General features: G+C 38.7%; 1 protein-coding gene across 5 annotated transcripts in view; it reads right to left on the bottom strand.

Moving 5' to 3' along the window:
* Positions 1-7,094: 7,094 nt before the first annotated feature.
* CDH19 (cadherin 19) overlaps positions 7,095-17,376 on the bottom strand; it is a 99,036-nt gene continuing 88,754 nt past the window's right edge. For all 5 annotated transcript variants that reach the window (XM_019524757.1, XM_019524739.1, XM_019524729.1 and 2 more), the window contains one exon: positions 7,095-10,636. In XM_019524757.1, the coding sequence (XP_019380302.1) occupies positions 10,146-10,636 (491 nt within the window). In that variant the 3' untranslated portion in view covers positions 7,095-10,145. The remainder of the gene's footprint in view (positions 10,637-17,376) is intronic.

The following is a 17,376-nucleotide window of genomic DNA, read 5'->3' as shown; positions in this document are numbered from 1 at the left end:
AAGAGCTGAGGGCCTGGGGTCCTGACTGGCCTGGAGGTGGGCCAGGGCTAGATGAGCTGAAGGTCCCGGTGAGGGGACCACACCTGAAGGGGAACCATCTCAGGAAGTTATGCTGCCTGGTATGACGGTGGAAGAGGCCACCTGAGGGGAGGAATCTAGGTGGGGTTCAATAGGAGGATTCTGGGGCCCAGTGTGGGGGCCAGTGATTAAAGGAACATTGAGATGCCATCTGCAAGGCTTGGGCTGCCGCGTAGGGGAGGAAAGGAGCTGCAGATAGCACCTCCTGGCATCGGGGCAGGAAATGGGCAGCCTCTCACTTATTAACATCTAATTAATTATAACAACAAGGCGTGGCAGGTGAGAATGCAGGTGGTTGGCCTAGGAACAGGTGGGTGGGCCATGGTTAGATTGGCCCCGAGCAGGCCCCCTGTTACAACAGATCATTCAGACCTCAGATTACTCTGAGCCTGCAGATCTTACTTTCATCTGTAAAGAAGGGCATGCTTAGAGAAAAAGAGAAACTACTGTGAGCTCCTGAATTCTAATTGTACCTTCTTTTTTGCCTAAAGGAAAGCCAGTTTATGTCTCTCCTTTAGTTTCTTTGTGTACAGAATTGAAAATTGCTTACTTTGGAATAAGGATTATAAGAATATTTGAAAGTGCAAGCATTATTTCAGTACGTTATTTCATTACGTATAACTGATTAGATCATTTTAAGGCACAATAGTTAATTTGCACATGTAGCCAGTCTAAATTAATTGTGCAATTAACTAGGTGAGTGATGGTGGACTTTCTTTTGAGTTAAGGAATAATACAATATTTTCCCAGGACTGTGATATGTATCATCTACTTAACTATATGAGCTGCATTCAGAAAGCAGGAAAAGCATATGTCTGGAAGTCTGGTGTTGACATTTCAGCCACAAAAAGTTGAAATTAAATTAATTTAATTTAAATTAATTTAAATTTTAATTTAAATTAAAATCAGGTCAGACATAGTAAAAATGTTTTAATAGTTAAGACAAGAGACTGTGCCTCATTCTTATTACAAAAATGCAAATGGCAGCTCTTGTTAGAATGACCTATTTTAGTGAAGTTGTGCTAAAATATAGATTTCATTATAAAGTTTGGTGGATATAAAGAAGTATAGTAAGTGCACCATACTGTATGTTTACAACACAAGCTTCCCCATCCTTCCTTATGAATTATAGCCTTCTGGCCACACCGGCTTATATGTAGGAACCTCAATAGCTCTCACCATTACAGGATTTGAGGCTCTTAGGGCCCTTCTACATACACAAGTAAAGATGCCATTGGATCTAATGCTCAATCCACATAACTGTATCTCATACTGTGCATGACAGAAGGCATAATTGTGGGATCATGAAGCAGATTCCATCACACCTAATTGCCAGTACAGGGGGTGTCCAATCCCAGGATTCCTATGCACCAGCAAGAAGCCATCTTCCCACTCCCCCCAGCCCCTTGAAATGCATAAATACATGTAACATGTACAGTGGGCCTTACAGTTATAAATATTTTTCTTTGAGTAAAAAATATATTTGTACTCTTTGTCTTTATGGAAGCTAGATCTTTTTAGCTTTTTATGAAGTAGACTTTCTTTCTTTTCTTCTTTGTTTTATCAGTTGAATTTTGTCAGGAGGCTACTTTTCTTCCTTAATGAAGGGTCCTAATCTTTCCCTAAAGTTTTTTATAGATATATAAAATATATATTGGTATATAGGTACTTTAACTATATAGTTTATATGTATGTATAAGTTAGAGTTTAAGTAGGAGTCATATCTAGCTCTAAGTGTGTTCTACAGTGTGTCCTGCAATGGTATACCTAGCTGAAATCCCTAACAGCTTGTTGAGGTTATTTTCTTACTAGTCACACTTCATGGGAATTTGCTGTTCAAAAATGATTTTATCTTTTGAACAGCACAAGAGGCTCATCAATGGAAATAGACTGACCAGAAAGTGCACACATGTCAAAAATTTTCAGGCCAACAGATCAATAAGTAGGTGTAACTTGAAAAGCTGAAATCATTCTGGATGGTCACTGGAGAGAGCCTAAAACTAATTTTAATGAGCGAGTCTCAGGAGCAGTTGATTTATGCCGTGTGTACTGCAAAGGAAAATGAGAGGGGAGGCATGAACTGGATGGGCTGATCAATGTCAAGAAATATTATTCCTTTGCATTTGTACCACTTCTTGTGCTTGACCCAAACCATTGATGGTATTATTGTCAGCAAGGATGCACTTAATCTACAAGAGAAGCAGTATGACCCCAGAGTATACTCAGGTTGCATCATATTTCTTTATTTATCAGGTTTCTTTATTTCCTTAGCAAATCCTAAAAGTATCACAAATGTATAGCAGAAGCACGGTACACTACATGTCATTCTCTTGAATAAACATTTGCCATCTTATCAGGGGATAGTTATATTACCTCATGCATACACTCAAATAATAGAGAGTAAATATTATAAAATAAAGGTCTGAAACAATCAGTTTGTGGAAAAAAATTATCATTTGAAAATTATTCATCTGAACTGTTTGGCAAATACCTAGTAGTGATAAACCATGTTTGCAGAAATTCAAGAAATATTTCTCTCATGAGCAAGAGTATTCAAGCTAAGGTTTTTGGTGAGGGAGCAGGAGTTTGGACATTATAGACTCTAGAACCCTTGATAGAGACAATATCTTTTATTAGACCAACTAAATAGTTGCAAAAAAATTCTCTATTTGCAAGCTTTCAGGCTCACATGCCCTTCCTCAGGCAAAGGAGAATGCACAGATTGTAACGTTTCTCCCAGGTAGAAATGAAACTTCATATTGCACAAGAGAATAGAAAGATGTTATACGTTCCTCTTGGTGGAAACGTTCATTTTATGCAAATTAGCCTCAAATAAAAGTTGGAGCAGTTTGTTTACCTTCAAGGTATCTGATGGCAAGGAGGGTGTTGAATTTTTCTTTCTTCTTGGTACGATGTTTTCTATTGCATGGGAGAGCGGGTTGATGTCAATGGAATGTTTCTCCTGGCTGAGGCAGTTTTCTTGTGTAGAAGTTGTTTTCCAGGTATGCAAATTCAGCTCAAACAAAAGGCTGGGGCAGGGGTGGAATTCTCTGGGGGTTGGATTTTTGCTTCTTTTTTGTAAAAATTATGAAGTTTGTATTTCAAACTGGCTAACTGTGGTATCTTACATGTTTCAGGGATACAGGTTTTAGCCATGTTGGTCTACAGGCAAGGTCTACAGCCTTGCACTACTGACTCCATGGAGAATTGGCAACCTAACTGAATATTCTTACAAGGACGAAAACTGGAGGTCACCCACCTCCGTGCAGCCAGGACAGGAGCTATGCTACAGCTAGTTCCTTCCCCTGCAACTAACTATTAGCTACAGAAGGGAGTTAAAGCTAAGTGTAACACCATTAATTCTCACTTTAATTTCTTCTCAGAAATTTTTCCAGTAGGGAATGACCAATTCCATGGCAGTTCCTCAAATTTCTTCCATTATACTGTTCCAGGCTCCCCAAACCACTGAGCTGCAAACACAAGGCAAGACCTGTCTCTTTCAATGTATATGCATATGGTGTCCACCTGGGATGTTTCATTTGGATGTCCACATTTGTGTGGATTTTCTGCTGCCTTCAATAGTGAGACAAAAAAGAAGGGAGAAAGGGATGCACAAGAATTTCTTTAAAAAAGGTATAGACTAATATGGTATAACTGAGTGGTGTAGCTACACTTGAGTCTCAGAAACAGGATTTCTTGGCTCAGGATAAACTTTGTGATCCTTCTGATGCTCAGGTTAGGTAGTTTAAGGATAACTTTGGTATCTCTGTTATGCTGCAAAACCGTTTAGATTGTTTTTGAGGCTTTTTATGTCTAACACATAGCCCTGCTCCTGTGATGTGCCCTTAACTTGCACTTCTGTTTCAAAGAGCCACTCATATGCCCTCACGGTCTAGTTCCTTTGGGGAAAAAGCATCATAAACAAAAACAAGCAGTTACATTACTTTCACCTGGCTTGACAGTGATCACATGAGAGAAATTGTTCAAAGTGACCTACAAAAACAGAGAGGAACCCTACTCAGGTGAACATAGCATTTTTATTTTAAATGAATATATCCTCTAGATACGCTGAGGATGTGTAAGTTGTATAAACTGCAAACATTAACTTAAATGCTCTACTAAAGCAAGAGGAACAGAGTCTGCAGTCCTGTGAGTCTGGTGCTGGACTGGGAATTATAGACCCGCACTCCCTTTCTAAATTAGGTGTTGATTTGACTTCACATGAAACCGTAGGCAAGTCACTTCACCTTTCTGGGCTTCTGCTTTTCTACCTGCTTTTAGTTGTATAAATTACATGTTTGCATAATGCTGAGAAGCTAATATAAACTGGGATCTGTAGTTGCTAGTGTAACACAATAAAATAAAAACAATTATTGAACACTGCCTAAAGTAAATGGCAATAAATGCTCATGAAGGCTCAATTTTAAAATCCTAAAATTAACACAAAACCTTTCTGCCTTTTTCTCTACAAGCACTATAGCTTAACACAGACATCCAAAAAGCCCGAGGCTGAATTGATTAAATCTTCTCAGGTTAGTCTAAGCTGTGTAGATTGAACCAATAAGCAAGTAAACACACTTTTACTTCTGACTCTGGAAATGCAGCCACATGCCTCCAGTGGCCCAGGCCAGAAGCCAGGGTGGCTAGACCACAACTCCCTGCTCGGCTGGAGCAGACAGCTTGGGCCAAGGCTAGCCTGCCCATCCTGCAAAGGGGTATTTGTGGGAGAGATACAAAATATCCTGGGATTCTGGGGACTGTGAGTTAACTTAAATTGATTTATTGAACTTCTGTCCCAGATCCCTTCCAGATTCAACTTAAATCAGTTAAGTCTTATACTACATCCATTCAAGTTTATCTTAAACTGGTTTTGACCATTTGTAAAGTGATTTATGTGCACTGAACTTCTTTTGCGTTACAGATTTGAACTGTTTTCCAATCACTTACACTGATTTATGTGTAATTTCTTTCCCTAGCCTATAAGAGCATATACCTCCAAATAAGCCTTAAATGTAAAACAATAAAAATAAAGTATCCTTGCATAGGTCTTCTTTAGTAAGAAACATCAGAGAGCAGTTTAAAAGCTTTTAAACTAAAGAAATAATGCTCTCTAAGCCTCACAACTTTAGGAAGTGGAGTGTGCTAATAGATGCTTCAGGGGGAAAGAAGAATCTTTCCTTTCAGATAATGAAATGATTATACAACTGTACTTTAGTAATGTGTCGCCTTCTGAAAGAAGGGAGGAATATCTGGTGAATCTGTCTGGTTCATCCCTATCCCATCACCAATTTTGTATTCAGGGAAACAATGCATGACAGGCTGAGACTACAAACAACTCCTATATCTTTTTAACTCTGAATTGCAGAGCAAGAACAGAACTATCTTTGGAGTGACATTTATTACTGCATCAAAATGCTTGCTAATGTAAAGAAAATTTACTAGAATGAATTCAGGCCAGAGATAACTCTCTTTAGCGTGAAACATCCTTTTTTGCCTGGGCATGGAGCAAATCTTTAGGAATTTTCTGTGCCCCTCTATGCATGGAAAAGGTCTTTAGATCAGTGTGAACTATTCCTCTGAGAATAAGTTTGAGAGGAGCTTAGTTGAGGCACAATTTAATGGTATCCAATTTATTGGAACCACTGCTTATGTGCACAGATGTGCTGTGGCAGCTGTTGAAGCTCATAGGCTAGCACAACAGTTGCTCAGGGCCAATATTTCCTTTGTAAAACCTGTCTGCTTGTGTTTTAGGTTGAGAGAGGGATAATGTTTTATGTATATTTAGTAAAGAGAGAAATTAATATGACTCTTGTATATCTTTGTGATCAGGAATGTCTAAATAATTTTAAATTTCTCCACATATGAATCTCAATAAAACCTACCTATGAACTTCTTTTTGTACTAGCTTATTACATCAGTTATGACATCCTAGTTTTTAAGAGGCACCCTAATTTTCCAACTCTCAGTTTAGGAGAAAAATAATACATAAAATATAGCACACTTGCAAGAATATAATCTTGATGACAACTTTTTACTTTTCTTTTACTCAAATTTAAGGTGCAGAATATTTTTTGAAGAAAAATGTGTATTTTTTAAATGTATCATTTTCAAGAAGTATGGTATTTAAAATAGCAATACAGTTTTAGGGAACAGTTAAAAAGTTTAGCATTCAGATAGCAGGAGGCATTCTGTAGCGGTTTCTATAGCTGGAGACTGATAGATTGGTGCTGGTATAGGTCTGTAAAGTTTAATGCCCCCTCACTTTTTTTAATACTTGGTCTTGTTTTCACTACTGCAGCTGATTGTAGATTTCCACTTAATACTCAGTTCTGATCATTGTCATATTTACTTTTCCTCTGTGTGTGTGTGTGAAATTTCTTCATGGGTAGAATTTATCTTTCTACATCTTTCCACCTGCACCATTTAAGTGCCATTGAACTAAGGAGAAAATGTACACCAGTTACGAAGATGTCTCTTTTGATATGTAAATACAAGGAAAATGAGTTATGAGTAGCAGTCTGAGCTAATTTAAATTAAAATATACACTATTTTTTTCTGTATAAATCACTTTGCTGGCCTGTCCCACAGTCCTATGCTTGATTCTCAGAGTTTGTGTTGTTTGATACAACACCTTGTTTAGCTTAGACTTCTGGAGTGGAGGTTTCAGAGGAAATACACATTTAAAAATGAACTGGTAAGAGTAATTATATTGATTTTAGGAATTTTTTTTCTTATTTGACATGGTTACCTTCCACATTTAAGAATGAATGTTAAAACAACTGTACTTCCAATGCAAATTAAGAAAGCAAAGTTAATAGTTAAATGATCATTTATGGGAAAAGATGTAAATACAACAAAAAAAGCAACCAATGAATAGTTTCTCAGTGTCCTGAAGCAGCACTGTAATTTAAAATGCACACAAAAAAAAATAAAGCTCTCCCCTCCCCAAATTTTTTGGGTATATATTTATCTTTTTATTTCCCCCCCCCAGTCAAAACACTGACTCACAAATGACATGTGGTTATAGTTTCTACTTCAGCCTGTGGTATTATACAAAATTTACAGTGGAGTAATGAACAGTCTTCATTTCCTTAGGGTCTAAATGTAAATGTATTTATTATCTCCCTAGAATATCAAAAAATAGAGATGGCAAAAGACCTTCTGCCCCTCAAAATCAATAAAAAGGAAGGAGTGTACTTTCAACTGATCTCTTTCATGTAGCATCCCCATGGAGTCATGAACCCCAGATTGAGACCCCCCCCGTCATTGTAGGATTGTTCACTACAGTGCTTCTTCAAGTGAATTGTCCAATATAATTTTAAACACCCCATGTAATAGTGGCTTCCCTTGAGAGGGCTATTCTATAGTTTAATAGATCTCACCATCATGAAATCATTGCTGACATTCAACCTAAATTTTCCTTTATTAATTCTATCCCATTAATCCTTGTTATAGCTCTTTCATCTGTTAAACTCCTGTCTCTCCTTGGTATTTACACTTTAAAAGTGCAGACTTCTGTAATATCACTCTTTGGTCATTGTTTAACAGACTATGCTTAGCTTGGCTATACTATATTGCATCAGGCCATTAATTTGCCATTGATGATCAGAAACCTGGTGAAACTCGCACCATGCAATGATCCCGGCTTAATTTGGGATTTAATCTCAGTTGCATTAATACTATTACTTGCACTAAAGGGGAAATGTCTTTATCTAGTAGTTGTTCCTGTATAGCAGGTAGTAGGAGAAATAGCACACTGATATATTAATTAAACAAAGATCGAGGCAAGGATTTCTTATGGTGGTATATTTTATTGGACCAACTGCATAGCTGGAATAGAGTTAGACAAGGTTTTGAATGTAAGATGTTCTTCATTATTGTAGAATAATTATTGTATGAACAGAATTAAATGAAATATAGGAACATCACTGTAAGCAGATTCAACTGTAATATGAGGCAAAGAATGGATTCTTATATTTACCTACTAAACAAAATAGGATTCCTTTCCTATGGACCATGTTAAAGCTGAGAGGCTAATATCCTCCTTTGTAGTGAATACAATCTGAATTCAAGGTAAAGTCTATTAAGTCAAGGGGACCATTTTTTGGAATGAGGTATTAACCCAGGGTTTCAGAATCTGGTCTTAAACTATCTGCTTCCCTCTGCACCCAAGCAAGCACATGTGTGCTCACTTGTGCTCTTCTGTTCTATTCCTTTCCAAGGAGCTAATTGTATACTATGCTCAGTATTATCTCAACTAGAAATAATTTTGTCCCATCTGCTGGAGTGCCAATGAATTCAAACATTAGAGACATTACTGCAAACCATCACTGTTGTGCATCTTTTAAAGTTGCTCCATAGGCATTCACCCATAGGAGGAACTCAGCCTCCAACCTGCAACAGCCAGCTTTTCCCTATTACACATGTGCTGTCTCATCTGCTGTTAGTCACATGCGCACTGATATAGTTCCAAGAATGGATGTCATGAGTATATAATCTCTCTTCCCTGGACACACTTCCCTTTGGAATTGTCTTCTCAAGCTCCTTCATTTGTTTTATATTTAGCTGTCAGGTATTTACAGCATCTCTGGTATTGGCACCTTTCTATTTAGCCTCAGCCCTTGCTTTTTTCTTTAATAAACAAGTAATTGTACATGCTCTGCAATGCTTGCTATGACTTCATGCCTCTTCATCTTTTGTATAAGCTTTGCCTAACTTGTTATAATTTAGTGAAGCTTACCTGTGAACTTAAAAATAGTTAATTGCACTATGTTCTTTATCCTGATGCCAGCTTTCAGCTGTTGAAATGTTTCAGTTCATTACATGATGCAGATGCTGTAAAATAAGCACCTAACGGAAAAAGGGTGAATAAGTAACAGGCAGGCCCCCATTTTTTAAGCAAGCAATTTGAATGTACTTGATGGTTCTTAGATGCTGCATTTCTGCTGATCAACCACATAGCTAAGTGAAAGAGAATAGGTCTACGTGAATTTACTACTAGCTACACACTATGTTAAAAAATATAGTGAGAAATTAATTTTGAAGTCTGACTCAATTCCTGCAGAATGATGTGGGATCATTTACTGAAGAGCTGGATTAACATTAAAGTGTTTTACTATCTTATTATCTAATGTTATGCATAAAGTTTTATGTCCACCAGCTTAGCATTTTAAAGATCTTTAATACTGTTACAATAAAAATGAGTACTGCAGCTAATTTTATATTCCATAATAAAAATAAATAAATCTGTGCAGAGAAATCAGTCATCATTTAAGCTCTTAAAAAAAGAGAAGATGCCCAGACATGGGTTGTATTTGGTTCTATGTACAGTAATATGTAACATAGCTGATAACAGTTTTTAAGTTGAATATTGCTTCAAAGTAGAATCTAATCCTTTTTGCCCTTTATAATTTCTTCATACATCACCTGGGAAATTATGAGTCCTATACACTTCCCAATGGTTTAATAAAAGTGCAAATGTAATAGTAACTAAATGTTGACTATAACAGATCTTTATTTTTTACAGTGCTAAATAGTACATTTGTAGTAGTGTTATTACACTAAAAATAAATAAATAGAAGATTCTGTAAGTTTTTGTGGCAGACAAGCATTTTAAAATGTCTATTCTCTATCTTTTTGCATAATGGTATTTATAAAACAATGCAAATATGTACGATTTACCTTTGGTTAATTAATATAAACCAACAAAAAAAAGTCTGCTTTAACTTTGGAAATAGTTTAAAGCTTAAACCAAGAAGATTATTTACAAAAATCTTATGGCTTTTCTTTCATCTGTTTTTGAAGCCAAATTTTCAGCAGCCATAATTGGGACTGGATTTTTAAAGAGCATAGCTGGCAATGTAAGCACCTAACGTGGGGCTAGATTCATCGCTTCTTATTATGACGCTTTATATTACGATATAAAAGATCTCAACCATCCAACATTGTTCTATCTTTTAATAAATCTGGGCATTGTAAGTGGGTGCTTAAATGTGTTGATCTCCTCTGAAAATCCAAACTCGATTTTGGTTGATGAGCTCTTAAAAAAACGTGGCCACTAGCAGTTACTAATCCCTTGCAGTTTTGTGGGGGCCATATAGCTTGGCAAGTCGTTTAAAACGTGGCCCCCATTCACTAAGGTGATCATAACTCTCACCCATGTCTGACACATGTGATCCTAAACTGCTAAGGGATCCAGCCAAAGAACCAGTCCCCTCAAATGCATACGTCTGAAGGGAATCATATGGAGGAGCATTAGGATCTGCATTGGCTTCCTTAAGCTTTTCTGAAATGAATTCCCGGAACACAGCACTGTCAGGTCCAACTTGCAGAGACTGTCTGTAAAGGCTCTGGATTTCTGTTGTGATGTTTCTTCGAGGCTTGTGCTCTCTCATGACAGTACGGGTCCTCAATGCTGCAATATCAAAAGCCTCTGTGTCCTCCTCGCCACCTCCTTCATCATCATACCTGACAATATTCTCTCTGAACTCTTCTGCCTTCTCAGAAAATAGCGACTTCTTTCTCTGCTGCCTTAGGGCCACAATTGCCAAAACAAACACTGACAAGAAAAATGAAAAGAACCAGAGACTTTGAATGCCTTTGGAAAGACTTACAGGTGGTAAAACTGCCTAGCATTACTTTAGCCTGCACCAACATCAATCTGCCTAGATTTATAGGACTGTGATTTTTATAGATTTTATGGTTGTAAGATGAACAGAGTGTTTGATGGCAAAATGGCTACAAAGGGACTTATAACATGAGTTAAGGAAATGGAGCAGGTATTTTTTTTGCCCGGTGAGGGTTCAGAGCAGTTAAGGGAATGTGGTTTACGTTGTTTGATACTAGTTTGCCTTACCACATAATATATCAATACTTCTTTCAAAATTTCATTACCCCCTCCCCCTCACAGAACAAAACCCCAAAAATTACAGGGGAGTGAAAAAGGAAATATATGGAGCCAGAACCCCCTCAACTGGTGTAAACTGGTTCAGTTCCACTGACTTCCACAAACTGACATCAATTATACTAGCTAGGCATGTGGTCCACTTGTTTCTACTTCCTGGCTTTGCATTTTGAGAAATGTCAATAAGAATTGTAGGGATGATCTTGTGCAGCTACAGTTATCAGCAAGCTCTGCCTGTAAGGACAGCTTGCACATTGCTGATGTGAAAAAACCTGCTTTTGCAAATATATAGCATTTTTTAATATGTTTTTTGTTTGTTTGTTTGTTTGTTTTTAGTCATCCTTCCCCCTTCAGATACTGGCTTACTTCGTTCAAAACTGGGGTGTCCATTTCAAAACTACATTCTTAACAGGATATAAAGGGATGCATGATCCCAGCTTTTACCTTAATACAGCTGAAAATTAAATGTAGTTTAAAATGGAACAGATATGACTGACAGCTTTGCAAACTGTAATTCTTTATTCAGAACACAATGTGATGGCTGCCCTGAGAAACTTAGCAGGTTCACATTTAAGCAAATGTTGCTGAATTATTCCTATACTTACAAGAGATAATACCCTGAAAATTGAAATAGTAACTTCAAGCATGAATTTGAACAGTACATTTTTAAATTCACACGCTCATCATGGACCCAGGCCTTGAATTCTTTGTATGAAGAAATCTCTTCGAAATCAGTAAGGGAGATTACAATTTTTCCATGATCCAAAGAAAACATAAAACAAGCATAGGGCAAATATAATCACTATTATTATTATTATTATTATTATTATTATATAACATTAATACATTCTAAATACATGAATCTTTGAAGATTGTGGAAGATATCTGCATCTGAGTCTCTGTTTGGGTACTGTGGGGTAGCTAACTCAATGAAATTGTAAGGGTTTATGCCACCTGATGCCTAAGAACACAACAATTACAAAAAAACAGATAGACAAGGGAAATTCAGTTGACATAATATGTATGGACTTTTGATGAGGTTTCTTACCAGATAATTTTAAGAAAACTGTGTTGCCACAAGATTAGAAAGGAGGTTCTTTTTGGATTGAGAGGTGGTTAAAAAGATAGGAAGCAAAGGGTAGGCATAAATGGTCACTTTTTAGGATACAGGGAGGTCAAAAGTGGGCTGGGCTCTATTTGGTTCAACATTTTCATCAATGACCTGGAAATGGGGTGTGCACTGTGAAAACTCCAAGTTTGCAGATACCAAATTATTCTGGGTAGTCAAGTTCCAACCTGATGGAGAGGAGCTGCAGAAAGATTGCACCAACCTAAGTGACTGGGCAATAAAAATGGGAGATGAACTTCAGTGTCAACAAGTGCTAAGTAATGCACCTGGGGAAAAAATAATCTCAACTATACAACCATAATGCTGGGTTCTGAACTAGCTGTTAAGACTCAATAAAGAGACCCTGAAGTCACTGTAGGTAGGTAGATATATATAATTTTAATGTCAGCTTAGTGTGAAGCAGTGACCAAAAAAAGCCAGTAAAATGTTGGGCATCATTAAGAAGGTATTGAAAACAAAATAGAGAACACTGTCATGCCGCTATACAAATCTATAGTATGTCCACATCTTGAATACTGTGTGCAGTTCTGGTCTCCACATTTCAAAAAGGATGTAGTAGAATTAGAAAAGCTATAGAGAAGATCAAGGAACATGATAAAGGGAATGGAGTAGTTGCTATAGCAGGAAAAAACTGAAAAGGCTAGGACTCTTCAGTTTGGAAAGGAGAAGGCTGCGGGGGAGATATGATAGAGGTCTAGAAAATCATGAAGGGTGTGATCCAAGTAAACAGGGAATCATTGTTCACCAGGTCCCTGAATATTAGAACTAGGAGGCACCTGCTAAAATTAGTAGGTGATGGGTTTAAAACTAACAAAATACAGTAGTTTTTACACAATGCATAGCTAACTTTTAGAATTCATTGCCACATGGGGTGGAAGAGGCAGAATGCATAGCCAAATTCAAAAAGGGACTGGATACATTCATGGATGATAGCTCTATTAATAGCTGCTGAACAGAATGTTTGGAGATGTTTCATCTGGCATCTCCAAACCAATACATGGTGGATGCCAGGAAGGCCATTGAATAGGGAATAGATCACTCTAGACGTACCTAGTTCAATGCTGTCTGTATATAGCATCCACTTCTACCACTGTTAGAGAGAGAATACTGGGCTAAATGGACCGTTGATCTGACCCAGTATAACACCTCTTATGTCCATATATTCTTATCCAATTGCCAGTGTTAAATAGACAATGCAATGAATCCACTGTAGTGCCACTGATTCACTACAGATGTATAAGATATATCATGGCAAAGGAAGGAAATACAGAATCCTGTGTGGGGGACACTGATGACTTAAATGTCATTCTAAGACCTTGTACAGGCATTCAGTTTTTCTTATGAAAGTTACCGTTTTCCAAGAAATAACCACATGTGTGCAGAGGTTCAGGCTTTTTCTCCCAGAATCAAAATGACTGCTCTAGGAGAATAAATAACCTGGGAACAACCAGAGTTAAATCTCTCTTTCCAAATCTTTTGTAAATCAATCAGAGCTGACCTACACACTGCAGCCATCTGTCACCAGGTAGACTAAAAGAGCCTACAGAGCATGCTGAGATGTGTGCACAGGGTCCCCTTCCTCTCCCCACTCCCCACCCCCCAGCTTCACAGTGTTAGAACTACAAGCTGTCAACACTTCAGGGCCTCAGTACTCAAATGTCTGTACATGCAGGTTTGTGTACATTTTTCTATCAGTAAAACAAAACTGGGAAAAATCTCAGACTACATCTCCTGGATCTCCTTTCCTAGCTCTGGCAATCTGTGCCCCAACCCTGATAACCTCCTAGTTGTCCCCCAGGGTCTATCTATAGGTATGGCTGCCTATGTCCCAACCAAACCATCACATTGGGAGGCAGAGAGTTAATAGGATATGAATGGGTAATGAAATGGGAGCTGAAAAGGAAATGAGATTTGGGATGGGTGGTGAAATGAAGGAAGTCAGCCACTGAAGGATAAAATAAAAAGTAAAAACAAATTTAAAAAAAAAGAAATAAAAAGGAAGTAACTTAGATAAGTCTCATGTTTTAATATATTGGGACTGGGATTTGAATTGGGATGTGGAAGGTGTTGGTCATTCCTCCTAGTGTGGCTGGGAGCTGAGAGTGGTGAGGGAACATGCTTTTGGGGAAGCTACTGCCCCTGCTCCAGGAAGCAAGCCCACCATATGGGGACATGACTTGCCTTCCTACCTTGCCCTCACCCCAATAGACCCCACTCTGAGACTCATCCATGCCCCGCAACCTGGCGAGCTGGCATGTGCTCTGCAGGTTGTTTGCATGGGATTGCACCCCTGAGGAAGGAGGAGGAGTTGGTTTGGTGCTAAAACTGTCCCCTGAGCAGTAGACTTCGTGAGCTGGAAGGTTTATCAACACAGAACAGGAGGGGAGGGGACAATGAATCCTGGGATGCTGAAGAACTGCAACTTGGACAGCTCATCTGTGGGGAATGGTCACATATTAATGGAACACAATCTGGATAATGTGAATTAGAGATAAACTTGCCCTGGAGTGGTGTAACTTTAAGCTGCCTAAAGTGTACTTAAAAGTAGTTTTAGGTGTAAATGTGTGGACAATCCAGGAGTTAAGAGCTCCAGAAGCCACCTAAAATTAATGTGTAACAAGTCCCTAAGAAACAGAGGTGATAAACTGTCTGTCTGCTTTACACAGTGTCAGTGGTGGAAAAGTGGCCCTAGGACAAGGCAACCTACTGGTTACTTGCATGAGAAATCTGATTTTTCAGCCAAGTAGTAATATATATGAGCCTTTAATTATTTAAACCATATTTCTCTCTGTTGTGTTCCTAAGGATAAATAGTAGTTTTGAAGATGCTATTCGTTATGTGAACTTTCCTAGGGAAAGGGCCAAATCTTACAATTGTAGTGAGGATATATTTCTTTGATGGAACATGGTTCTGTGCCCTTGGAACCAAAGGGATGGGTAAATTGGAAGATTCCATTCTGAGAGAAGTACATATCCGTTGTTGGAAAAAATGCTTACAGAGTGAGTGAGAGGTCAAAGATACAGCTCCCCCCAGAACTATGATACTATTATTACAAGGTGGTTATACTTGTGGGATGGCTTAAAGTACAGTCTATTTATATGCATTGTAGCCATCAAATTGAAGCCACGGAGATACATAGAGCATAAAGCAATATGAAATATGATAGATGTTACTATATAGTCTCATTTGCCCTGATGTAAACTAGAAGTAATTGTGTTCACCTCAGCACCCAATGGATTTGCTCCCATTTAGAGCACCATAATTGATATCAGAATATGGTCTTTCAAGCTGCACAGTGTATAGTGATAATGCATATTTTGCTGTTTATTTCTAGACTACTTGCAGTAACATTGTGAAATGAAGATAAGAAAAAATATTTCTCTGGATTTGCTTAACTGTGGGGGGATGGGGGAAGAAGACTTTCCATAATTTGTCTACAATAATTTAAAAACAAAGAACTCAGATGAAAAGAAATGTTTCCTATTTTCTTTTTTCTCTTTGACAACATTGGGCGCTTCAGGAAATATTTATCCCTACAAGCTCGGCATTTTAACACTGCTTCATTACTGTTTCATTTGTAACTAGTGAAAGCTTTTTTAAAAAAATTCACATTCTAATTGGGCTTTATGTTGGGATTTTTTTAGTACAGTTTTACTTCCAGTGGGGATTAAAGTGTTTGCTAAACTTATTTTTTAACATCAGACTAAGTAAAACATTTCTAGCGTTGCTGGATTTAGATCTTATTAGGCACATTTACACATTCATTAATGTGCAGTGGTTACTGTGCATTTAATTTAGTACTTGTATAATTAAGTACTAAATGAATGCACAGTAACCTGAGTTACAGTTCAGTAGCAGTGGCAAACACCTTTTAAGGGATGCTACTGTGCAGTAGCCTAATAATACTGCTCAGTAGCATATTAGCACTGTTTGTGCTGTGACATGCTACTGTGCAGTATTACTAGGCAACTGCACTGTTAGTATCACATGTAAATGCACCCATTGGGTGCATCCACACATGCAGGCATGTGCCCTTGCAACAGCTGAAGTAAGAGCAGTACAAATTTATGCTAGGCATTTTTGTCTCAGTGCACATGCCTGGACATGCACTTTGGTGTGGGACAAGCTGTGCCACTTGGGACAAAATGATCCTGCCCAGCCCCTTCTGTATTTGCAGCCAAGGGGAAATGGAGCCTGGAGCCAGCACCTGTGCTGGCCCCAGCAGTATAAAAACCTGTCATGGCAAGCAGCTCAGGGCTACTTGCTTTCTGGAACTTATGGGGCCTGGCCAATTGGTATCTGGGGACACTAGCCCCTTGTGCCAGCTGGACTGCTGCAGTACCCCTAACCTAGAGTGGCCTCTGCACCCTCTACCCACTGCAGCAGTCTGGCAGTGGGGGCTCCTGCCTGGCTATGACCTACTGCCACCTGCAACAGCATGCCGCCCCAAGCCTACACATCTGCCAGGCCTGGATGGGGACTGAATGCCTGTAGCAGAGGCATCTGCACCTCTGGGCCAGCTGCCAGGGAGCTGTGGCTGCACAGTTGGCCTTCGTGTGGCATTGCTGCCATGTGTGCCGCCACCCTGCCATCTGGGCAGCTGTTGCCTGGAAGATGTTCTTAGCATGGTGGCCTGCTTTGAACTATCAAAGCAGGCCCCAAGTAGCCAGGAGGTCAGCCACCTCCAGCTAGGTCCTGGGTGCTAGCCCTGAACAGGCTCCTCTGCCTGGGTCCTGCCACTTGCCTCACTAGGAGGACTCCTGATGTTCCCTATCTAAAAACGGCAAATTCTCTGATTAAAAAAATCCCATATTCACTCTTTAAAATACCCCAAAATCTGTGTTCCTCCACAATTAAAACAAAAGTCCGCTATCTATCTATCTATCTATCTATCTATCTATCTATCTATCTATCTACAGAGAGTGAGAGATTGATTAGTTGGACAAAGTTTTATGTATATGTTTACAATTTAAAGCAGTTTGGAATCCTACCAGTGTCTCTATCATCATAATAAAATAAATTATAAATATCTATATGTTTTGATGTTTGCTTTTGGTTTTCTTATCATAGAACAATTAGAGCTCCCTCCCAAACCCTTTCACTAACTAGGATGTGGGGACAGCTGCCCCTGTAGCTACAGCTGCTGCCAGCAGGTCTCATCCTGTCTGGCAGCTGGTCATGTATAATTAGGGGATATGAGATTTGCAAGAGCAGGGTGGGAAGGAATATAGGGGGATATGGGTGTGTGGGGGGGTGGGGATGTGAG

This window comes from Gavialis gangeticus, unplaced genomic scaffold (assembly GCF_001723915.1).
Source record: "Gavialis gangeticus isolate Ggan-Ray unplaced genomic scaffold, GavGan_comp1, whole genome shotgun sequence".
In the NCBI taxonomy this organism is placed as follows: Eukaryota; Metazoa; Chordata; order Crocodylia; family Gavialidae; genus Gavialis; species Gavialis gangeticus.
The sequence above is the reverse complement of the archived record's forward strand: the minus strand, read 5'-3'. Positions and strand labels throughout refer to the sequence as shown.